A 25,090-nucleotide genomic window follows, 5' to 3' on the forward strand; every position below is an offset into this window, starting at 1 on the left:
ACGGCTCCCTATGCGGCGGGTGGAAGTTCCTGTAATCTATGGTTCTTTTTGGAGAAACTGTCCTCGTTCTGTCTATGGTTTTCATGGGGCCGATGGGAGGTCGGTGTGCACATTCCTCTCCCATTACCTCACACTCAAAAGAAAGGGCCGCCGGGAAGGTGGAGGACCTGGGCTCTCCTGCCTTGCTTCAGCTCTGTTTAGCCGGCGGCCACTCCGCGCTTCTTCGCCCGATTCTGCTGTGCGGTTCTTTCCCACGGCCTGTCTTGTCCTCCCTTCCCCTGCCCCGCTGGGTCCACTTCTCCAGTTCTCGCCCACCCTGGCCCATGGCTCCATGAAGCGCGGGGTAGTAGAGGTGGCGGCGGCGGCGGGGAGGCAAGAGCAGGAGGAGCGGCGGTGGCGGCGGTGGTGGTGGTGGCGACGGCGGTGGTTAGGTTGAAAAGTAACTGGAATAGGGAACTGTCTTCGCGTCAAGGAAAGAAAAGGTGCGCCGTGCCGGGCTCTTTTTTGGGCAGCCCCGTCCCTGGGGGGGGGAGGGGAGGGGGGGGGGGGGAGAAGCAGGCAGAGTATACCCAGCCTTTCGGCTCTCCTCAGATCTCACCGCAGACCGCTTGCCTCGCCTCTTACCCCGCAGGCGAAGCTTCAGACCTTCAAGTGAAGCTCCTTGTCCGACTGTCTCCTTGCCTGTCGGCGATCTTGGAAGCTTTTCCTTTCTGCCTCCCTTTCCTGCCAGGCCAGCGGGTCCCTTCACGTTTGTTCTGCTCTGCTACTTCGCTTAGGGTCTGGGGGTCCTGAGCCTATTTGATTGCCAGGTTCTTAGCCCCATTAAGGCTCAAAACGCCCCGGTTGAAGCAGATCGAGCTCACTGGGTGACTTTGGCAAGCTTCCTTTTCCTTGCTGCTTTCCTGTCATGTTAAATTATATAGCATGGTGTTGGGAAATTGTATGAATGAAGAGAATCCAAGTTAGATTTTTTTGCAGTTGCTAAAATAATCCAGGTTGTTCCTTGCTCTGTACTGTACTGTATATGCTGTGGTGCCTCTATACAGGAACATGCCTCACAGCAGTACTAGTCCCTAATATGTTCTTAGAATTGCAGCTACAGTAAGCTAAACTCATTCACAATATTCTACCTTTTTTTTTACTTAGGGAGGGAATCAAGGGAAATTTAAGTATGCGTATAATTGTGCCTTAATTAGAAGTAAAATTCACAACTTGAATGTTGCAAAAAATATGCTGAGGATTTTCTGAAAACTCTTGATTTCCTCTATAGACATTGCTCTAATAGTGGCTTTTGTTATTCCAGGTCACTTTCTTTTGCAAATGCTAATCTTTTTATTCCACCAGTGTTACATAGTTCAGTGATAACGTCCTTGTCCCTCCTTGTTCTTAGATATTTCTAATAATTTGTATTATTCTACTTTACTTTGCTCATTTTTTTCTACAATACCCCCCATATAGCTATATATTAAAGAAAATGTGTTCCAGACACTGAGATAAAGTTACTTTAAAAGAATAAGTGTATGTATGTATTTGTGTGTGTGTGTGTGTGTGTGTGTGTGTGTACATTTTATTTGTAATATAAAATGTATTTAAATAAAGGCTTCAAGAGTCAAATATAAGAAAGATGAATGGGGAAGGGAGACAAAGAAAAAAAATTCCCTCATATAGGAAATATTTTACAATATATTTTTAGTCACTTTTGCAAGTCTGTTGACAGTGTAACAGTATACTGGTGTTCAACTACATCTAAAAATTTATAGGTTTTATTTCTTTCTTTTCAGATTTGGAAACAGGAATGGGCCGTGAGAAAAGGAAATTCATTCCAGAAATAAAATAGCTTCCCCTTCCACCTGTCCACTTCCCCCTTGGCAGTACAAGGTTTCTGCTTTCAGTAAGCATTTATCTGAAGCCTAATATACAAAAGCTTTTTAGTATAAAAAAGCAAATAGCTTGTAAATGGTGATGCTAACAGTTGTGACAGCTGCTGCTGTTCCACACTCCAGCAAAGTAGGAAGGTTATCTTCTAGCTATATAACTTTTTCCTCTTATTTTCTTTCTCTCTAAAAAGGAACTGAATAGGGACTTAATTCTTAATTTTTTGGAGGCTGATATTTACAAATATTTAACATGAAGTATTGTGTTAAATACCTGCATTTTGTATACACATTTTAGAGCTTTGGCACATAGTATTAGTATACAGTTCCTTCACATAGTTGTAAACAATATCAATTTAGCATAAACATATATTGCATGCTGAAGTTTTACTCAGCATATTTAGCTGCCAGTGAAAAATATGTAATTGAACATTTTTAAATATTTTTACAAATTTTGCATATCCTTATCACAATTTAGGTAACCATTTGCTTCAATCTTGTTCAAAGTTTGAGCCCTACAGCTAAGACTGTTTTTCTGCTCACTTTATAATTTGAAATAAAGCTAGTTATTCTGCAGAAACAGCTCTTCTGCCAGAGATTGAAGAATCTATGTTATCATTTGGGATTCCCTGATCAGAATCATTAGGGATCACTTATACCACATTGCACAAATTGCCCAATTATAACTGAGGAAATAACACTTCCAAGAATGGATGATGCACTCATTAAATATAAAGATAACAAGATACGGCCATTTTGTTTCTAGAAGACCATGCAGGGTGGCTGCAAAGAAGGAAAAATTGTTTTTGTCCTAATAAATAGCATGTATGGATAACCATCTGTCTTGATCCAGAATATTTTTTTAATAGGAACAGAAGTCTAACCAAGAAGAAATATCATTCTTGGGTTTCTCTGACTATTATTTCCAAAAGTAGAAAGTAGAGATCTGCACATTTTTAAATTTTTCAAGTTCAAATTTCACAATATGTCCCATTTCAAGTATGAAACATGTGGTTTCAAGCATTTTAGAACTCATTCTGGTTTCAGCTTGGAATATTTCCAAAGCCCTCAAGCAGCCAAGATGTCTTCAAAACAACAGTTTTGTACTCCAGACAAGATATTAGTTGAAGCATCACTCTTGAAAGCTCCTCTCCTACCTCCTGTAACTTGCACAGCCTGCATCGGCCTTCCCTTGCTTCGATACCCCCTGCAACACCCCCGTCCTCTGTGTCACTCCCATACGCCTTCTGCCACTTTTCACTTAGCAACTAGCATATCTCGGTATTACAGTGGTAACCAGGATTGCCATTGCTATGTGATGTGTTCATATGACCACACTTTATGACCACATTACTTAGCGACAGCAATCCTGGTCCCAATTGCTGTCATAATTTGAGGACTACATAAGATGGTAGTCTAGCGTTTTCTGATTATGTCATATAATCTCAGTTTGTTTCTGTTTAATTTTTGGCTATGCCATATGCCAGTTTTCTTGTATAATATGTATGTTATAATATGTTTTATTACTGGAAAAAGTACTTTGTTATATATTTTTTTAATTAATGAAATGACATATGTTGCATATTGTGTGTTTTATCAGGGTTCTACAGTGCTTCAGACAGTAGGTGCTGAATCAGGATGGGAAAAAGACGCTGTGTTCCTCCACTTGAGCCCAAGTTGGCAGCAGGCTGTTGTGGGGTAAAGAAACCCAAATTGTCTGGAAGTGGAACACATAGTCACGGGAATCAAGCCACAACTGTGCCAGTCTCTAGTTCAGGTCCTCTTCAGAACCACCAGCATGCAGATGGGGGCAGTGGAAGGGAGAATGTCTCAGATTTGACTTTATGCCCCGGAAATTCTCCAATTACTCGAATGAATCCCACTTCAGGAGCATTGAGCCCACTTGCCCGGCCTAACGGAACTGCCAACAGCACCAAAAATCTAGTCGTGACAGCGGAGATGTGCTGCTACTGCTTTGATGTACTCTACTGTCATCTTTATGGTTTCCCTCAGCCACGACTTCCTCGATTTACCAATGATCCCTAGTGAGTAAATTTATGGGCATGGGAGGGAAACTGAATATCCATCCAAAAGGATAGTGCACGAGTTATTCAAAATTCAGGTTATCTGCTAAGAAATCTAAAATAGTTGTTTTTGTAGATGGTTTAACATATAAAACTGTCTGCTATAAACAGAAAGCATGCATATTAGTGTTTATGAGATAAAACAACTCTGTGCAGTGGTAGTTGGAGAGCATTAGGATATGGATGGTTGAGGAAAGAAAGTCCAGCAGTAGACTAAAACAGCTATTATGATTTGTCCCCATCTTTTTCATTCTAATGGGCATTGAGCTTATTGAATATCACAGTATGAATAAGATTTCATAATCAAGGTATCAAAAAGAGCTGTACTTACAAATGATTTCAAGGAATACAGAATTTTCTTTTCTCTAATTTATCGAAGGAATTAGTTGATTTGTCACTGTTTTAGGTTTAAATCCCCTGAAATGAAAATAATCTGAAGCATGGTATTCCAAAAACAGAACAATCTAGAAGGGGAACAGAAGCAACAGTGGTACCTTGTTGTCGCACTTCTTTTCTAGAGTTTCTGATGTATATGATACGTTTCCATGTCTTTTTTCTGCATCAGAAATCTGGATACAACAGTAATTTCTCATCATTGCTGTTGGATTCATGATAGCTACCAAGGAAGATTGATGGGTACCAAGGAAGATTGAATTTGTCCCGATTCAGGATGTGCATTGCTTTTTTTTTTTTTTTTAAGATGAAGAGTTTCTTAAAGGAATAAAATCTCATGTATAACTGAAATTGTCAGTTATACTGACCAGTTATACAGCACTGATCCCATGTATTGCTCATGTAATTAATTAATAATCACTCTGAATTCAATTTATGTTAAACAAAATCAACCATACATGAAGTTCAGCTTGCCTTCCCAGTAGAGCAATAAGTAGTATGTTGAATGATGACAATTTTACATAGTTTCTTACATGTTTGGAAGAAGTGGTAACTACCAGAGAGGTGGTATTGGGATAAAGTAATATAATCTAATAGAATGTAGTATATATCCTATGCTTATTAAAAATATGCTTATACCAAGAAAAATTGGATAATTCAATATCACATTCAAATATTAAAAGTTGTGGTTTAAATAAACATATAGGGTCAATTTATACTGTTTCCCAGCTTTGTAATTCATACATTTCCTGAAGCATAGTTTGTAATTGAATACATGCAGTGTGACTTTGCACAATATTCTAGGATAAAATATTATTGGCTACTTCATGGTTTAATAAATTGTGTTTATTACTGTGTTTAGTTTATGATTTAAAGCATTGTGTGAATCAAGCATTTTGATTTATTCAGTAATCCTTGGATTAGTGTAGTGTTCAACTGTAGCTACATCAATATGTGCCTGTGAACATTTTGGTCTATACGGTTATAACTTTTAAAAGAATATGGAAAATTATGAATATATTAATATCTGGAAATATTTTAATAATTAATAACTGGAAAGACTTCAATAAAGCAATATGGGTTAATGGTGAACATGTTGAATGAAGACTGGGGAGGCCTAGGTTCAAATTACAGTACTCGCAGTCATGGAAGCTCACTGAGTGTCTTTGTGCCAGCCCTTTTCTGCCTAAACTCCCCATGATCTTGTGAGAAGTATTAGAGAGGGAGTGTTATATATGGTATACCTTGAACTCCTGAAGAAGTCATCAGATATAAATGTAATAAATATCTAGACATCTACTTAACAGAGTTTTATCCCATGGCAAAATATTTCTGCAAAATATTAATATTATGTATGTATGTATGAATGAATGAATGAATGAATGCTGGTGATACTTTGACAGTTTCTTGGCCCACGTGAAGCATGTTATATTGCATTTGTTTTCAGCCACACTTATAACATTTGACTTCAGTAGTTGGATATTATTTCCTAAAGTCTGTATTCTCTATGAAATGCTACTTGTGTAATGAAGGTTGGAAGTTAACTTGGAGATTAATCCTCCTGATGATGTACAAATCTATGGTAGTACTACAACATTGCCTACAGCTACTAATCCAGCCTCTATTTAAACACCTCTGCTTAAACAATCTACCATACTGAACAGTTCTTTCCTTTTTTTTTTTTTTTGATGTTCTAGTAAAACCTGCTAATGGTTGTCCTGTTTTCTGGAACAGCTCTAAACAATTCTGTCTGATAGGATTGCCTTTCAGAGATTTGATGACATCTGCCTTCTTTCTGAAGTGTTTACTATTTCAACCTAAATATAGCAAAACTTCCACCTGCTCCTCATAATTTGTTGTTGTTTTTTGCTTTCCAAGCCTTTTATCATATTGGTTGCTCCTATTGGGCATGTTCTAGTTTGACCATATATTTTCTAAAATATGTGCCAATAACTGGATGTAGTATTCTAGTACTAGTCTGATTAATTCAAAAGAGAGGAACTATGATTTATATTGATCCTGATATTATACTTCTATTAATACAGCTTAGGATTGCTTTTTCTTGTTTCATTTTTTTGGAGCTGCACAACATTGTTGGGTCATATTCAGCTTGTAATCTACTAAATCCTTTTGATTTACATTGCTGCCTGTATCATACCCCCCTTATGCACACTTAGTTTTTTCCTAATTTGGTATAAGACTCTAGATTTGTAGTTATGAATTTCATCTTGCTGCTCTTGCTACTTATTTGAGTGTATCAGGATCTTCCTGAATCTTTGTATTATGTATTGAGAGGTTTGCTGTCCCCCCGGTCCCCCCCGTCTTCATGTCATGAGCAAATTTGATAATCATAGATAGTAATCCTTTAATCAAATTTCTTATAAATATGTTGAACAGCAAAGGACTTAAAATGAGTTCTGCAGTACAACATTCAGAACTAACTTCCAGCTTAGAATGGCACAGGATCTAACAGGGAATTAATTACACTGGCCTTAGCTTAACAAAATACAATTGTGTACAAACAATTTCAAATGGAGTCTTAACTAAGATGCCCATCACTATGGTAGCCATGCCAGTGGGAAAAGGATTTAATGAAAGTTTCTTTGCCAACTGATCTTGAGATTTACTCTTCTAAGTAAAAATGGTAATACATAAACATATCCTTATTATTATGATGTTCTGCCAATAGGATACTATAAGAGGAACTGTGTTTCATCCTAATAGCATTACACTGATAAAGGGGTTGGTGTGATTGGAAATGTCCCCTTATATTTAATGGAGACAAAATCAAGAACAAAATCATGACAGAACTCCAATGTTGCTATGGTGTAGTTAAGATTTCGACTAACCCTGCCTTCAATCCCAGTGTATCTTTACCAGTATATAAACTCCAGACAAGATGTCTAGCTGAAATATTAGGGTATGTTCTTGTCTGGGTATATGAGAGAAGAAGGGAGAGAAACAGTGTGATAATGAGAACATTTGAACATTTGCAACTGACTAAGGGGCTATGTGGTGATGAGAAATACAGAAGAATACTTTGTACAATAGTTCAACCTGCCCAGAGGATACTGCTGACATTTGTTAGAGAACTCCCAACAGCTACCTTACCCTAAGACATGAACGTCTATCATCAACTACTCCTATAATTGGGATAAAAGGACAAAGCATCTTGAACAGGTAAGTTATGTATGGTGGAATGCCAAAGAGGCTTTGGGAACACAGAGTGGTAGCAAGACAGTTAAGGGAGAAGGAAATAGGGGCACAAGTGGGGGAAGGGAGAAACATGAAAAAGATGACCCAGATTAATTCTACCTTAATTACAATCTATACAAGCTATGAATTTACTTGGTAAACATCTCAATTACATTTCAATTACATTACATTACTCAATAAGCAATGAAAAATCTTTGTTTCCTAAACTAGCCAAACTTGTAGGGCTTGAAATCATACAAGAATACCGTTCCAGTAAATAGTCCCACCCCTTCCAATAAAAAAAATGAAAGCTGCATTTTGACTAATTTTATCAACAAATAGATATTTTCTTCTACAATACTTTGATGCGCCAAAGGCTTATTGTATGTACTCTAGTAGCTGTGAAAACAGTAAATGCAAATAAATAACTGTTAGTGAAAGCTAGGCATTCTAAATCTTGCTCCTTTTAATCAAAATCATTTTTGATCCCTTTTGCCTCACAGCATCAAAACCTGAACACAAGAATAAACATACAGAGGTTTTCTTCAGTGAAAGGTGAGTATTTAGGGTAAGATTTGCTACATACACCATTTGAGCATCTACAGCAGTATTAAGTGGTTTCTTCACAAATAAGTACTATGTATTTAGAGTCAGAGACTTGTGCTTTATACCTGCTAATTGTTACTCTCTCTTTATATCTTTAGATTTCTACATACTCTACTTGCTAGATATGGAGGGCTGGATATTTTCCATTCTCAATGCCATGCAGACTACAAGGAAAACTTACAGCAAAACCAGACCAATGTGATTCCAACTATTTCATTGTGTGGTTGCCAAACATATTTCAATAGGTTCCATATTTCAGCAACCAGTTACAGAACAAGTGAAGCAATGTTCTCTATGGAAGATTAAGCAAGAATACCCACACCCACTACTTTTATAAAATGTGACTGGGTAGTTTTCAATCCCTTCTGTGTGGTTTTGAGAACTACAGCACTGTAAGTGCTACATGTAGAAAGGTGGGACACATATTTACAATAAAAATAAGGATTTCACTTTATTGCAGCGCTTGTCTTTTTGTTAGTATAGATGGTAATGTTCACTTAACACCTGGTTTCTATTGTTCAGAATCATACTGGATAAAAAGAGATTTCTTACTATTAAGGGGCATAGATCCAACCATTTGAGTTTTAGTTATACTAACAAAGTAGGCCTTCAACAGGAGGCCTGGTTTCTGGTTCTGTAAACAAGACAGTCATTTAACATTGATTGAGGGAGAAAAGCTATCTTATTAATAGCAAGCTGTCTTATGCATGCTTATTTGGCATTCTCTTGGTTACTTAAGAGAACAGATGTATATCTGTTTGTGTGGACGTCTCCCAACTTCTTTTATTGTGAGACTGCATCCAGAGCTTGAACTGAAAGTTATTGTATATGTTACTGCTATAATTCAATAAAGATCTAATGTTCCTTTATAACCTGTGAACTAAAGGTGTAAATGTCTGAACTTGTATATAGATAATATATAGCGAATACATTTGATGATGGTGTAAGGAGTTGCTCTAGACTAATGTGGGTTCTAGTTCTGCCTACTATTTCATGCTTGTGTCTAACTTAATTTTAGCCCTCAATGTATAAATGAATTGGATCTTACTTACTATTTCTCACAATAGGACTTGAATTTATGTATTCAGGTTTTTAGAGCCTCCTTGATAAATAATGATTGTTCCATACAGTAAATGAAAATTGCATATTAATTCTGGGAGAATTCTACTATCTGAACCTCAGTGTGCCCTGATATATAATATCTGTATTGGTAATCATGTTTTATTTGGTAGAAAAGTGATTGGGGATAGTTGTTGTTTTTTTAATCACAGTGCAGAAGTTGCTGGATTACTCATCACAGTGTTAAAATTGTTTAATCATGGCTGTTGGAATAAAATCTGCTTGGTGAGTTTATAACACAGAACTCAGTAAAAGGAAACAAACACCATTATGGGTGAAGTTCTTTGTGCTTGGCTACTGTTGGTGGGGAGGAAAACATTTTCTCCATGTTAAGATTATTATAGGTTAGGCAATGTGGAATGCAACAGTTTTTACTTCTATATATGCATTTTGCTTTTTTCAAATTTAGTGTCTCCTGTTTTTATTACAAGGAGAGGTATCAAATCATATATAAAAATATGCAGCAAAATCTAGAGCTATAAAAAAGGCTTTTGTTCCATAAATGAGACTCTTTTTGCAGTAAATAATATTGTCCAATAATGAGGAGGAATAATTGGGAATCTTCTGTTAACTCTAAGGTTTGCAAAAGTAATGGAAAAGCTTCACTGAAAAAGTTCTTGAGAGAAGGAGCACATTGTCCTTGCACAATGTATATGAAAGGTGTTCATAAGGGAGCAGATGAGGAGGGTAAGGGGAAATTATCCTGAAAAAAAAGATGTTAATTGTTATCCTGTACAAGAGGACTCTATATTCCAGTGCTTTGTTGCAGATTCCACTTGAAATTTAAATTTAATTTACAATTTCTACAAGACTGAGAGTGTTTCAGGAGGCATGTTTTTTTTAAGTCATACCCACCTATTTGCCTAAAAGTCTATTTGAATAGTAAGTCTGAGTTCAAAACGTGTTTAAATGCTTATATTTTAAAGTTAGCTTATTATTTTTAAAAAGATGCAGAATTTTATTTCTTTTAACCCTTATTGTTTTTTTAATATACAAGAGCTATTTCAGTGTACCTTTCAGTGTATCCATGGCACTGAAAATTTATTAAATGTTTTACCAGTGGCTAACAATCCTAGCAGTACAGAATTCTTGGCTTCTAGCTTGGAATACCAAAAACAGAAAGTTTTTATGTACTGTAGTCAATACCAGTTTTGAAAAAAAAAAATCATTTCTATTTTTCACTATGTTTTGTTTCCTTTGTAGAGATAAGTCTAAATCTAAAGAAATTCTAAACTGAGAGTAGCATATTTTACTTTATAAGATTGTTAAGCAGTCTAATCTTTATTTAAGTAAGAAAACAATGTTAACCAAAAAAAAAGCTAAGGGAGTAATCTGTAGTTTGAATTAAGAAATGTGTTTTTAAAAATCTGCATATTTTAGTGTATAAATGAATCAAAGAGTAATTATATGTTTGCTTAAACTACATTTTAATTGTTATTTCCATGGTGTTTATGAAACAAAGCTGTTTCCCAATTTGGAAAGTTTATCATTTGCTCTTTATTACGGTAGTATGCTAAAGAAGTTTTAATTGCAGGACGCAGACAGAATCTACATCAGAATCAAATTTGTGATTCTGTAGCTATTTTGTTTTTACTGTGGCTTTTAATGGGATTACTGTTGTTATCAAGGATTTCAGGCTTATATTAAAAAAATAGTTTACGTAACAATAACATTACAAATTGTAAGAGCTGATTTAAAATATAACCAAAAAAATACAAATATTAATAGATTATTTGCTGCTCAGATAAAGAAATGGAACAGCGGGCTTATTTTTCAGATAGACATGGCAATGTTAATTTTCATCCAGATTATTGTATGCGTGAATTAATTGTCCAGCAAACTAGGTTTTTGTAGCATTTTTTGCCATGTTGTTAAAAATAGAAACAAAACTGAAAACTCTATACTAGATAGCTACAATGAGCTTCAGATTTAGATCTGGAATACTTTTTGCAACTAGTTTAATTCCACTGATGATATCATTGGATATCAACAGAAGTGTAGCATACTGAAGAACTCAGAAACTAGATCAGAAGGTAATACAGAGGGTAACAATTAAGATTTTTTAAAAGCACATTAGACTAATATAAAATTAAAAACACAGATTTGATAGATGCATGAATATGCATAGCCAACAAATTAAAAGCAAATGGTACCACAATTATTGTATTTTCTCTGATTATCTTTAGGAATTAGAAAAACTAAATTTAATCTAAGTTAGCCATGATATTATCCTGATTTTAGAATTTCTTCGTAAAAAATAATTCTTGAACGATTTATTTAGATTTGGTTCAGAGGATCGCTTTAACATTGTAGCAGTTCCAATTATCTGCCCTTTTAGGATAAATAGCCATCATGGAACAACTTGCCACAGCCAACTCGTTGCGGCCAACTCGCCACAGCCAATTCACCACAGCCAGGATAATTTGCCATGGTCAACTCGCCATGGAACAACTTGCCATGGGACAATTTAACAATTTTATTTAATTATTTAAAATAAATTAAAAACATTGTTTTAATTTTTGTCATTCACATTTCATTCTATTCCTACTTTTGCATCCTTTCTTTAATAATTTTATTCCACCATTTCTTTGATATTAGTGAAACTCTTGTACTGCAGTAAATTGGCCGTGGCAAATTGTTATAGACCCAAGAATTTCAGGCTTGGATGCACCTTTTTCTTTTCATGTGAGCTCTGATTCTTTCTTGCCAGTAATAACTTACTATTTTATGCAATGTTCAAGCTCAAACTAAAATACAAGTATAATTTGCTGTTGACGATAGCTCATTGTACCTGACTGAAACAGTGACCTATTTAAGTTTTAGCACTACTAGTTATTCCAGGCTGAAGCTATGTCTGTAAACACAAAGTGTAAAAAAGGAAATGAAACACAAAAGGTTTATTTCCAGTCTTTAGGGAATTAGTGCATCAGGACTGCAAACTTTAAAAATGTTTTAGAAGCATTCCTGCCTTCATCTTTCTCTAGTAATATAAAAAGCCCAATATTTTCAGGCTATCCAGTGAATGTGAAAAAAATGTTGTTTTAAAGAATCTGCTCATTAAATTTAATATGAAAGCAACAGTACCTTTTTTTTCAGACTCACACAAATATCTAGAAGTATCCCTTCCCGCAGTTCAAAGCTGATATTTTAGATGAAAGAGTTTATTGTCTAAGAACAGATATTTTTCCTGGCAACAGTTAAGTGGGTTGTCCAACTCTTTTGTGGTAACTGAGCTTAAGTGTATTTATCTGCATGGAGTCTAAAGTGCTCTTAGATACGCAATTTGATTGTCTGATCAGACTTTTTAATGTGGTATTTTATATCCAGAATAACAAAAATTCTTGTAATATTGACCCTGGTTTCTAGCCTGATGCCTTAACCACTGTATCAAATAGGCTCTCCAATGTGAACAATACAGACAATGAAATGAACATTGAGGATAAGATGACTTCCATGAGGAAGAACATCATACTCCCAACACTTCTGGAACCTGTTGTCTTGAGGAAAGAGCCATCATAAAATCTTGCTTCTGGACCGGAGCATCAGTCAAGTACTAAACCATTACCAGAGCTATTAAATGTCACTGTGGCCTTTCAGATGTTGCTAAATAAAAGTGGTCAACAGTATGGCTGGTAAAGAAAAAGTAAATTTGGTAGCTGACATTCAGCAAAATTTGTTTGAGCTTCAGATTCCCTGCCCTTCATTTGAACACTTCAGAAGAATCAATAGGATTATGCTGCCTACCTATCCTGATTTAGGTCATCCAAACATATTGCCAAGTCCTGCCCCCCAAAAGAAGCAATTTTCTCTCTTCTTACACAGAAACGAAGCAGGTACTCAATATTCTGCATACTTAAGCCAAGTGAAATTATTGTCTTTGTGTTGGTAACAGCATTATTAAAGCATGTTTTTCAAAAACTGCTATTGAATTACTACTGTGCATTCTTAAAAACAATGTAACCTGTCATTTTAAGTACTTCTAAGGTTTTGAAAAGTATAAAAGAAGGAAAGCAGATTGTAATTTAGTTCAATGAAACAGGCATTGAAAGCTGAAAAGGGGATACATTGATTTTTCATTACAAATGTAGTCATATTTTTTATATTTTAATTCATTTTTCTCAGCAAGAATTATTTGAAGCTTTTGTGTTATGCATTTTCAGCCCACTCTTTGTGACATGGAAGACAGGCCGTGACAAACGACTTCGGGGCTGCATTGGAACTTTCTCTGCCATGAATCTTCACTCAGGACTCAGGGAATACACATTAACCAGGTAAAATCTACAGTGATCTCTCAGAAAACCAAGCCCAATTAGTTTTGTATACATACTGTATTTTTATTTAGTACTTCTTTTTTTTTTTTTAAACAAGTTTTATTAATTTTTAAAACACACAAATTGTCATTATTCATTACATGTTTAAACCTTTTTTCATTGTCAATTTAACAAGTCAGATAAATTATAATTCTGTTTTAAACCATTTCCATACAACATACCAAAACCTCTTATTCAATTTCTCTTTACTTCTCTTTACTCTTATTCAATATCATTATTATTATTTCATCTGTTTCTTTCTGACTTAGTTACCATTATTCTCAATCTATATTTCTACAATTTTTAACTAATTCTCCCCCCAAAAGACATATACACACAACACACAAAACATAAAAAAATCTTTTTGGAAAGTAACTTGGACCCAGGTGTCTCTCTTCATGGACTTCAATTATATTCATGCTCATCTTACATATCATTACTTATTTTATTTACCATTCTAAGCCTTCTATATTAACTTTCCCACATATTTCACACTTCTTACTTCTATCTTAATTAATCATCTTAATTTGAATCATTATATTTATATCTTTTGTCCATTTTTTATCATCCCTTTGTCTCATTCCTTATAAAAAAAAAGAAAATAAGTTTCTCCTGAAATCATTAATCAGAGTATGATGCCTTTCTATCTCCCCCTAAGTTAATCAAATTAATCTTTAAAATAATATCTAATACCCAATCTGATTTTGCTTGGTACATTCTATCTAACTAATACATCCAACATAATTAAGTACATAATTAGACAATAAATCCAAATATTAAAAAGATACTATAATAAAAATTTTATAATAACATCAATACCATAGTCTTATTAAACTCTTTAATTAAAACAATATTCTAAACCTCCCTATTATTAAGTTTTAAAGCCAATCATTTTTAAACATTTTAACATTTTAATCGCTTATCAACTCTTAAATCATTACAATACTACCATCTCATCTTATGTACCTTGCAAAATCTTTTTTTTAAAAAAATTATACTTTATCCATTATCCAAAAAAATTTCTTTTTTCATTTAATTTCAAAACATTGTAGCTTTTCTCCACCTTTTCCCTTTCTTTCTTCTCCCAACAAACCTTTCTACCCCCTTCTTCTAGCCTCTGCCTTGCCAGCTTCCCTTCTCTGTCGTATTCCTTTTCCCTTTGTTTACTATCATCATATTGGTTTTGCACCTTATTTTTCCCTTTCTTAAATGTTTTTTAGATCTTAAGTCCTTAAGTCCTTTAATTTTCTTCTTTTCTTTTCTTTTCTTTTCTTTCTCTCTTCCTTCTTTCTGGATCAAGTTCTGAGATTCATTAAAAATGGCTCCTTTCTTTCTTTCTTGTTCCTCTGCTGTCTTCATCTGTTGTAATGTTTGTTGATAATTAATAAGCGCCATTTCTAAGAAAAGGAAAGCTTCTTCCACACCATCTTTACCATTTTTTTTTGCTTGTTCATATTCTTTTCTTAGTTCCTCAACAGAAAGAGCCATTATAAATCTTTTCTTTTCTTTTCCCCTTCTTTCTTCTTACAACAACCAGAATATTCAAAAGAAAATAAAAAAATAAAACAGTCCCAAAGTTATCAGTCAGTCCAAACCAAGGCAGAGTTCTCACTTTCTCCTTCTGGGGCAATATCAATCCAAAAGAAAGAAAGTCCAAATCTGTTTAAAATCTTATTGCAATATATTCTAGTCTTCAAATCCTTAAGGCATCTGCTCCAACAAAGTCTTAGCATACAAATGTTTTCTTTTAATCCTCTCTCTTCCCACTCATCGCTTAAAACCAATTTTCACCTAAAAGAAATAGGTTTCTTAATATCCAGTTATTTATTCCGTAGGGAAAGAGGGAAAGCTATCCTTTCAGCACCTTCAAACAGCCGCTTTTTTCCTCTTCTGGCAGGTATTATTCAGAAAGTCATACTTTTCAGGAATTTTATTAGATATGTCTTAGAGTCCTAGGAGCCAAGAAAACTTTCTCCTCTCAATCACTTTCTCCACTTCCTCCTGCGCATTCTTACCCGGCTGCCAGCTTCTTTGTGGCGGCCATTACAGACCGCCGCTGCACCGTCCTGGGAAAAGGGAGTTCTGCCGGCCAGGAGGGAGTCTGCAGCACCCCAAACCCTTCTCCGGATCCCCTACCTTCAGCTGCCCCTGCAGGGCAGCTCAGCTCCGTCCGGCTGGGTCGGAGCCCCAAAAACGGCTAGCGCGGCAGGGGATCGCGCAGCTTCGCAAATCCCTGCCGCTCGCGGCCGACAAACCGGAAGTTCTATTTTTATTTAGTACTTCTTGTAGTATGTATAAATCTGTTCTATCCCAAAGTGATGTTTTTTTCCCTTAAATTTAACTAAATAATTCTTAGAATGCAGTAAAACTTCCAAATTATACAATGATGAGCTATTTTATATATGTTTGTGAGCATGTTCTCTTTCTACTTTAGTGCACTTAAGGACAGCAGATTTCCACCCCTGACTCGTGAGGAGCTGCCTAAACTTTTCTGCTCTGTTTCCCTCCTCACTAATTTTGAGGATGCTACTGACTACTTGGACTGGGAGGTAAAACTGTGAATCTGACTTTTCTATCATCCTTTTGTGCCATTCAGATTCAATCAATATTTTGTACTATATCTACAAAGTAAGTTATAATGATAGAATTTAAAGAATGAAATTTTACAAAGGGATGATTTAAAACTGAATTACTGAATAAATTATTTCAGTCCTTCCCAAATGAATATTACCTTGATACATAGACAGAACTTCATAGCTTCAGTGAACTTGAGAATAGTGCAACATAAACATGGATTCCTCATAAGGACACCTATGCAATTAAAATCAAAATCAGAAGAATAGATGAAGCTAAGAATAATTTACATGTGAGCTGATAGGCATCCATAGGAATAAAGGGTTGCAAGTTCTTAGGAAAAGGTGCAGAAACAACTGAGATTGGAGAAACAAAACGGTTCAGAACAGGAAAGTCAATGAGATAGAGATGAACATTTTTCCCATATTTGTTTAGCAAATATTCTATAAGAATGGAAGGATTGGATGAGCCGCTGAAATAAACATTAGAAGTCAAACCACGAGCCAATGGAAAATATATCATCTTCTCTGAAAGTAAAGAAGTGAGAACAGCTCATTATGAAAATGAAAAAAGTAAAGTTAATATTAAAGGGTGATATACAGCTTTGTTTTCTTAAGCTAAGGAATAAAGTTGGACATTTCACTGGAAAAATAAAAACAGTTCTAATAAGGAAAACAAATTTAGAAATATCCATGATCTTGACAATGACAACTGAAATTACACTTAAAGCATTGCACACTGTAGAAAGAGAAAAGGGTACATTTAAATTAGGGATTTGGAAACAGTTATTAAGAATAACAGAGCAAGAAGGATCAATCAGTCGCCTTTTACTCTTGGGTAATAAATGCCAAGCAAAAATCACCCTGAGAAGCTATCTTTGACCAATTGGGACTGCTAAGAATTAGAGGCAAGACAAGACTTTTTTCAGACTGATGTTTGAATAAGATCCATGGCAAGGGTGAATCCTTTTTCTCAGAAAATACATCCCAGCTGACTTAATACTTCTATTTTTAGGTTGGGATCCATGGGATCAGAATTGAGTTCATCAATGAGAAAGGTGTTAAGCGCACAGCTACATACTTACCTGAAGTTGCTAAGGAACAAGGTGAGTTAGGAATAAAATGTAATTCTATATTAAGTGAAAATTGTATAAATGAAAAATGTAAATCATGGAGATGGCGTACACAGATACTGAATAAAGCCATTCCTCACCTTTGGCTAAAGTATTCAGAGGCCTTGACCTTAAATGACTCAAAATAGTAATACATTCAGTGGGTGGTGATTTTTTAAAGATATTTTGTTTTTATTTATTTGTAGATTTATATACTAATTTTTGTTAAGGAACAAAGTGGTAGTCTTGTTTTAAATGCTGCATTATTCATAATTGTTTGGACTTTTAAATTTTTCAAACAGTGAAAACAGATTATGGTTTGAGTCAATAATTTATTTTGATGTTTTGCCCTGAAATATAATACAATTCCTCAAATTATTTGTTCCAGCATGCAGAAAAATCACATTTTCTCTTCCTGCATGAAAAGACCAAAGTATAATTTAAACCCTACAGGGAAATTTAGTAGATTTAAATTTTTAAATTATAGCTATAGTGTACTTCATTTTAAAGCATGATTATATTTGTTTACTATATAGATAAAATAGTATGAACCTCTAATATTAGACTTGATAATTTTGGTTGTTTATTATTGAAATACATATGCACGAAATTTTAATCATGTAATATTCAATATTCATAGTTACTATTCTGTTTATCAGTAGCTATTTATCAGCAGCTTATCAATAACCTGAGTAACGAGCTTTCTTTTAAGTGGCTATCTCTTTTTTAAATTAAGCTTGTATTTATGTCTGCTGCTGTCATTTCCAAACAGATTGGGATCAGATTCAAACAATAGACTCCCTGCTCAGGAAAGGTGGTTTTAAGGCTCCAATTACCAATGACTTTAGGAAAACTATTAAACTCACCAGGTAAACTTTCTTGTTATTTTTGTATTAGTATTATCACTGCTTCTGATTCTAATTAGAAGAACATATTTCTGAAAAAAAAAATTCCTGCAAAGTTTTAAATTTTAAATTAGATGTTCTTGATCCTATAGTTATTATCACCACCACCACCCCATTCTCCAAATTGCCAACAATTTGAACTTAGAATTTATTTTACATATTTTATGGTTTTTTTAATCTACAAAGGAATTTTAGGAAAAAATGACATCTTGAGAAAATAAAATCTGTGTTATCTTTTAATGTTAATTTTACTGTTTTAACAGGATTAAACTATTATTTTATTTATTTATTCAGTTTCTATGGCTTCCTATCTCAACCAAGTGACTCTGGGCAGCTTACAGTTCTAAAACTATAACACAACTAAAGCAATTAAAAACAATAAAAACATCCAAAGTATAATTTCATGCAGCAACCGAGATAACTAATTAACAGTAAAGCAAAGAAATAGGGCCCTTAACACATTCCTAGCCCCAAGTCCCTTATGAAAGGCGAACAGGGTTGGCACCTTTCTAATCTCTGAGGGGAGAATGTTCCCAAAAGTAGGGGCTACAGCATGGAAGGCCCCTCTTCTATTTCCCACCAGAAGATACTCTATGAATTAATTAGTGGGAATCTTGTTTAATTTTTTTCTATTCATTTGAAAACAAGATTCTTTTTCAATAATTAAAAAATTGAAAAAAGATACTATAAAATGGAAACATCAGGGAATATTTAGGCTTTGATATTTCTAGAAATAAAGTATCATGTTAGGTAGACGAATCACTTTAATAACATAAAAATGAATTGCTTAATTTCATGAATTATAAATGTTCTTTTCCACTGTTGCTCCTTTGTAACAGGTATTTAAGTCAGTTCTTGTATGAAAAGAGCAGGCAGAGGTGGGGGGCAGAGTTTGTTTGTTTGTTAAATTTATTTGCTGTCCATCTCGCTGTGGGGCTACTCTGGGCAGCTTATAACAATAAAATGCAAAAAAAATGATGAAGAATGTAAACATAACAAGAACAAATGAATAAAATAATAAAAATAAACAAAGGAAGTACAATAATATAAAATTAAAAAGACAGGCAAAGGGAGAGCAGGAAATGCAGGGGAGAGGTAGGGTCATCTAATTAGTCCAGTAGCCATCGCTACATACTCCCCTATTGGGTTCCCAGGCCAACCCGCAAAGCCAGGTCCTTGAGGTCCTTGTGGAAGGATAGGTGGGTGGGACAAACCTTATCCCAGAGGACAGGAAGTTCCAGAGAGCTGGTGCTACAGCAGAAAATGCTCTTCTCCTAGATCTTGTCAATTGGAGTTCCTTGACCAACAGGATCCTCAACAGGCCTCCTGCCAACACAGGTAGGGCAAGCTTATCTCAGCAAGATGAGACAGCTCATCAGGTAATCTGGACCTATGCTATGGAGAGCTTTAAAGGTCATAACCAACACCCTGAATGCATTCAGAAACAAAGCAGCATCCAGTGTAGGTCACACAGCAGTGGCATAACATGGGTCACTCAACGGGCCCCAGAGTTTGTTCATGCTGCTACACTCTGTACCAGTGGAAGCTTCCAAATAGATTTCAAGACTAGCCCCATGTAAAATGCATTTCAGTAATTCAGATATGAGATGATTAGGGCTTGAATGACTGAGCACAAAGAGTCCTGATCCAGGAAAGACTGCAGCTGGTACACCAACCAAAGCTGTACAAAGGCTGTCATGACTACCACCTGAACTTAGAGCAGAAAATGCAAGCTCAGGAGAACCTCTAAATTGTGAATGGAGTCTGAATGGGATAGGACAACTCCATTCATCCAAAGCCACTCAGACTTGCCAGGGTTCAGTTGTTGTCCTGCATTCAGGTCCCAGCCCTTCAGATACCATGAGAGGATAGTGACCTCATTACTTAGGTCACAAGATGTAGAAATCTAAAAGCATCAATATCAGCGTATTGATGATATCTCAACCCATGTTGACAGATGATCTCACTCAGCAAATTCATGTAGATGTTAAATAGGAGTGGAGAGAGCACTAAGCCCTGCAGTACAACATAAGAGAGCAGTCGGGCTGGATCTCTCACTCCTTATCAACATCAATTGGTAGTGACCTTGGAAAAAGGAGCTAAACTAGTACAGAACTGTGCCACTCAGTCCTAAACTCTGTAGCTGGACCAAAAGGATACCATGGTCGATGGTCTTGAATGCTGCTAAGAGATCAAAGAGAATCAGGATAGTTGCACGACCACCATCCCACCCTCACTAGAGATCAACCATAAGTATGACCAATTCAGTGTCTGTCCCACAGCTGTGCTTGAAACCAGATTTAAAAGAATCTAGAAAATCTTTTTCATCTAAGATCCTCTGAAGCTGCCAACTACCTTTTCTACCACAGAATTTAGGAGGGATTTGATTTGGACCATTTTTGGGGATATAACAACTAAGCTTATAATGCACTTAACTCTCTCACCCAGCTCTGGGCTCTTCTCCTAGAGCCATCTTAGCTTCTTGAGGTAGACAATGGCCTTAATACTAGTAATAATTGATAATCAATATACTTATCTAGTTTCTTTTTCAGATTCTCTAAACTAGAATACATCATCACATCTATCACATCTGGTGGTAGTTAATTTTACAGTCTAGCATTGTACACAATATGTTCTTTTTACTGCTCATGCCTAGTTTCACTTGATTAGCTAATGTTCTGTTTTTCTATTCATAATTTCTGACATGTGTGCTGTATTTGTTCACTTTTTTTCCAATATAACATTAACAATTCCTTCCCCACATATTTACATTTTGAATCCAATAGTGAGTGGAATAACAGATAGGAATAATACCTACCATACTAATGAAAAGAACATTGAGTATTATTGGTCACTACTGCCATTAGTGGATTTAATTGACCTAAAAAGGAATCACAGAGAAAAAGGTGGAAAAACAAATACTAAAACTATTCAATTATAGTTGGTTCCTTCTATGTGTTCCCCTTATCAAGCATGTATCAATATTAAATTAGAAGTTATATGGGCTGAAAAATATTTTGATGTTCAGAGGAGTGGAAGGAGTAACCTCTTCTCAGTTTGGGCCCTGTTTCAATACAGAGAGCACATGGATCCCTCAACTCTTCCATGTTGGCGACACGCATGTACGGCAGTTTGCTGCCTGGGGTTATAGCAGATGACTTCTCCAACAACTATGGCCAATCCTGAGGTCCAACCTCCAGTGAAACATTAATATGCTCGGTCATTTCCCCCCTGCAGTGGTGGTTTGCTACCGGTTCAGTGGGTGATTGCGCACGCGCCCCTAACGCACCAATCAGCTGGGAGGACGAAGAAACGAAAAGCTAGGAGCGACCACCTATCTGCCCATGCACTTGTCGCTTCTTTTATCCTCTCAGCTGATCATCAGAGGAACCTCTTCGGCCAACTGGTAGTGCTTTTTACTACTGGTTTGGCTGAACCAGTAGCATACCACCACTGATTTGGACCCATTTCCCACAGAAAAGAAAACACTGAGAGCCACAAAATCTGGGTGGGCATAGCCAACTCAATATCATTCCCACTCAGTCACATGATACCCCCCCAGCCATGCCTGCTCAGGTTTTGTGCCTTCCGGTGTTCTCTCCGCCCCCTCTCCCTCCCATTTCTTATTTTTCTCTTTTTCCTCTCCCTCTCTCCTTTTCTTTCTTTCCTTTCTTTCTCCTCTTCTCATTTGTTTCCCCCTTCCCCCTTCTCTCTCATTTGTTTCTCTTTTTTTCCTTTCTTTCATTCTCTCCATCATTTTCTCATTTGTCTTTCTCCTTTTCTTCCCTTTTCTCTCTCATTTCTCTCTTTCTCTTCCTCTCATTTCTGTTTTTTCTCTTTTTCCTCTTTCTCTTTCTTTCTCTCCCCCTTTTCTCTCATTTGTTTCCCTCTATTTCCCTCTCTCTCGTTCTCTCCCTCCATCTCTGTCTCATTTCTCTTCCTCTACCCCTTCTCTCTCTCTCATTTCTTTCTCTTTTTCCTCACTCATTCTCTCCCTCCATCATTTTCTCATTTGTCTCTCTCTGTCTCTCTTTCTCCTAATTTCTCTCTGTCTGTCTGTCTGTCTCTCTTTCTCTCACATTTGTACGAGTGAAGATACCCTCTCTTGCGCCCAAGCAGGCTTTAAATCTCACACGGGGGACTTTTACCACCTGGAAGCTTTTCAATTAATGTCACTAGTGGCACCACTCAGCTGGAGGAGTAAAGAAGCTGAGGGCAGTGGGAAAGTGCTGGCCCCGTCAAACCTTGCATGCCCACCCTGGGAATCAGACTCAGAGAAAACCGCAGCGCCCTTACCAAAGACGCTCACCCATCAGCCGGTCAACCCGCCCACTCCGCACACCTTCGCTGTGCTTTAGCCGAGCCCGGCTGCTCACTTGAGGAAGGTATCCCGGACCGTGCATGTCCTCCCGCCCCCGCAACATCCAGTTAGGGGGTCACAGGAGAAGGAGGGTGATCTTTGGGGAAACTGCCACCATGGCTCATGCTCATTCCTCAGCTGCAGACCTGCTCCCCTTTCTGTCATACCTTCCTCCCAGATCCCATTCCCACCCCGCCAGCCCTCATATTAGTGAGGTTGGCATCAGCCATGGCCGGGTTGGGCCAGTGTCTTGGGGCAGAGATCAGGTCGCGTGACTGGGTCGGCAGGGAGCCTCAGGAGAGGGATCAAAAAGCCACATGCGACTCTGAAGCCGTGAGTTGCCAACACCCAGCCTAGACACGAGAGGGTGTGTTAGCTGCCCATACTGTTTACCCAGTCCCACAATCCCTTCATCACGGCAGCAATCACCTTCCTAACTAGTTCAATCAGGTAATTTGTCCCCACTCCCATTCATGACAATCTTCTGTCAGATACTAATTGGAAAGTCCAAAGCATTTCCAGGCAGGTTGCAGACTCACTGGACCAGGCACATACTGTACCAATAAATAACTATATGCCAAATAAAAAGCAAGAAAACAAAGCAAAATAAAAAGCAAGAAAACCAGTGTTGGGACTCCCCAACTATTCCAAGTCATCAGGGACAAAAAGGGGAACAGAAAAACTAGACTGTTCCCCATTTCTCCTATCAGAATTCTTTGAGTCCTTGGTTGAGCAGCTAAGGCCAGAGTTGAAAAGTTAATTGAAGCAAAGAGGTTGGTTTCATTGGTTGTCATAATACAGTATATTTGTCCTTGTCTTGGTTATTATTCAGTTGGTTTTATGATCAGCCATCTGTATCACTAATATCCCTATCCTGCACCTGTAGGGTTTTCACATAGATCTCTGTGTACTCCTTTAAAAACATTATAAGCTTAAAGTGTACCTCAGCTAAAAGGTAACTCCATTACTTTGTAAGATCCTTCCAGAATGTTCCACTGTAGAACTGTCTGCTTCTGCTGTAAGAAAATGGTAGACTGAGTTTATATACACACCACATTTTCATGTCCCTTGCACTTTCTGGTTTGTCATTCCAAAAATTGGAAAGAAATATCTTTTCATTCCAGAAGCAACTTCAAAGCCTTTTTCAATTCTGTTTCCAGAGTGAATGGAAGACCACTGCTATAGAAAAGGGTGATAATAATATACTGCTTTGTATTGGAATATTGATCTTTTCATGTTGAGTATTTAGCAATATAAAAAGCCTTTCCTACAAAATTGATATTGTCTCAGTTTATGGGTCTACAGCTTCCATAACTCTGAAGTTTATGTTTGGCCGATAACCATTTGGAGAAGCCTAAATTAAGAGAACTGTATCGATAAAAAATTTAATAGGTCATTGCATCAACATATAGCAATAGGATTTCAGTTTCCTCTATGGCAAGATTTCAGTTTCATCTATGGCAAATTTGATCTGTTTGTTTTATTTATAAATGTGTTTTTAAAAATCCATCATTTTTTCTTTTAGATACCGCAGTGAAAAGGTGACAATCAGTTATGCAGAATACATGGCTTCACGACAGCATTGTTTTCAAAATGGCACTCTCCATGCCCCACCCCTCTACAATCATTACTCCTGACACAAAGCTGCATGACCAGTCCCGCCCCCCAGCTGCCAGCTACGACATCATTGGAGCGGATGCCTCCTCTTCCTGGTCCAGTTACTTCTATTACTGCACCATTTTATGATGCTAGCTTCCGTTGCCAAGTCTGCCTTCCAGTTGATTATGGGTGGTGGGGGCTACCAAGTGAGTGCAACTGAATTTCAGAGGCCCAAGCTTACTTCATTTTCCAGAATGAGGGTTCATTTGGACTGAGTACCTGGGACCATTGCCGTTGGATAGAAAGAAACTTGAGGAATGGCAGTACCACTTCAGATTGCTCTGTCTCTGTGTTAAATTGCACTGTGTTCATTTGAATTGTTAATTACAATGCCCCCTGATCAAGTAGGAGATTTCTTCTGGCAGTCTGGCAACGGAGTCCAACAAAAGATTTTTAGATTATTTGTATTTTCTTTTTTTTTTTTTAATCTCTAATATTTATCTACCATAAGCTAAGTAGTCCTAACATGTCCCAAGCAAACATGTTATGACTTGTTATAAGGATGGTATGTCTGGAAGTTCTCCTCCTTGCAGAAGATGGCAATTAATCAAAGATTTAAAAGGTAAAATAAAATTTACTGCAGATAAAATGCATTGCCTATTCATATCCGGAAGGTTTCAATTTATACACCTAGCTACTTTTATTTTTGACACAAAAAGAAAGTAACTTACTAGATAAGATACTGCATGCAAGAAGGCAAACCACTATGGGTTGTGTATGGAAGTAGCATAGGTTTCCTTATATTCCAGAAGTGTAATCTTTGGGGGTTTTTGGATGTCTTACTTAAAGTTCAGGTAGTAGGATTTGCAAATGAATTGCAGCAGATTTTTCCCCACAAAGCTATCCTTATTGTAATAAAAAGAGTGTGGATTTTTGTTATTGAAAATTTTCCATGAGACC

At 36.6% G+C, this 25,090-nt stretch overlaps 1 protein-coding gene and 1 long non-coding RNA gene across 6 annotated transcripts; both read left to right on the forward strand.

Annotated features, from left to right (window-relative positions):
* The first annotated feature begins 49 nt into the window (after positions 1–49).
* On the forward strand, positions 50–24,779 carry AMMECR1L (AMMECR1 like). 4 transcript variants are annotated; one of them, XM_087964794.1, is made up of 9 exons: positions 50–99; positions 1,782–1,891; positions 3,475–3,919; positions 13,432–13,542; positions 16,016–16,130; positions 17,170–17,260; positions 18,039–18,135; positions 19,450–19,509; positions 24,057–24,779. In XM_087964794.1, the coding sequence occupies exons 3-9, from the start codon at positions 3,513–3,515 to the stop codon at positions 24,166–24,168; spliced, it is 993 nt and encodes a 330-aa protein (XP_087820920.1). In that variant the 5' UTR covers positions 50–99; positions 1,782–1,891; positions 3,475–3,512; the 3' UTR covers positions 24,169–24,779. The 4 variants fall into 4 exon arrangements, with proteins under 4 accessions (XP_087820920.1, XP_087820919.1, XP_026538455.1 ...); XM_087964793.1 differs by lacking the exon at positions 50–99 and adding an exon at positions 131–482; XM_026682670.2 differs by lacking the exons at positions 50–99; positions 19,450–19,509 and adding an exon at positions 131–482.
* On the forward strand, positions 7,452–8,370 carry LOC148130902 (uncharacterized). Of its 2 annotated transcripts, none has more exons than XR_015749445.1 (3): positions 7,452–7,531; positions 8,050–8,101; positions 8,251–8,325. It is a non-coding gene; the product is annotated as an uncharacterized LOC148130902 (long non-coding RNA). The 2 variants fall into 2 exon arrangements; XR_015749444.1 differs by having other exon boundaries at positions 7,508–7,531; positions 8,050–8,114; positions 8,251–8,370.
* Positions 24,780–25,090: the final 311 nt, after the last annotated feature.

The sequence above is a fragment of the Notechis scutatus genome, chromosome 4 (assembly GCF_049901735.1).
Source record: "Notechis scutatus isolate UNSWTSFEM ecotype Mainland chromosome 4, rNotScu1.2, whole genome shotgun sequence".
Lineage (NCBI taxonomy): Eukaryota > Metazoa > Chordata > Lepidosauria > Squamata > Elapidae > Notechis > Notechis scutatus.

Bases quoted from the DNA above. Each gene is read 5' to 3' on its own strand.
- AMMECR1L (XM_087964794.1), top strand. From the start codon at position 3,513: ATGGGAAAAAGACGCTGTGTTCCTCCACTTGAGCCCAAGTTGGCAGCA. The intron at 3,920-13,431 runs GTGAGTAAATTT...ATGCATTTTCAG, and splicing joins CGATTTACCAATGATCCCTA to CCCACTCTTTGTGACATGGA. The intron at 18,136-19,449 runs GTAAACTTTCTT...CTCTTCTCCTAG, and splicing joins AAAACTATTAAACTCACCAG to ATCTTGTCAATTGGAGTTCC.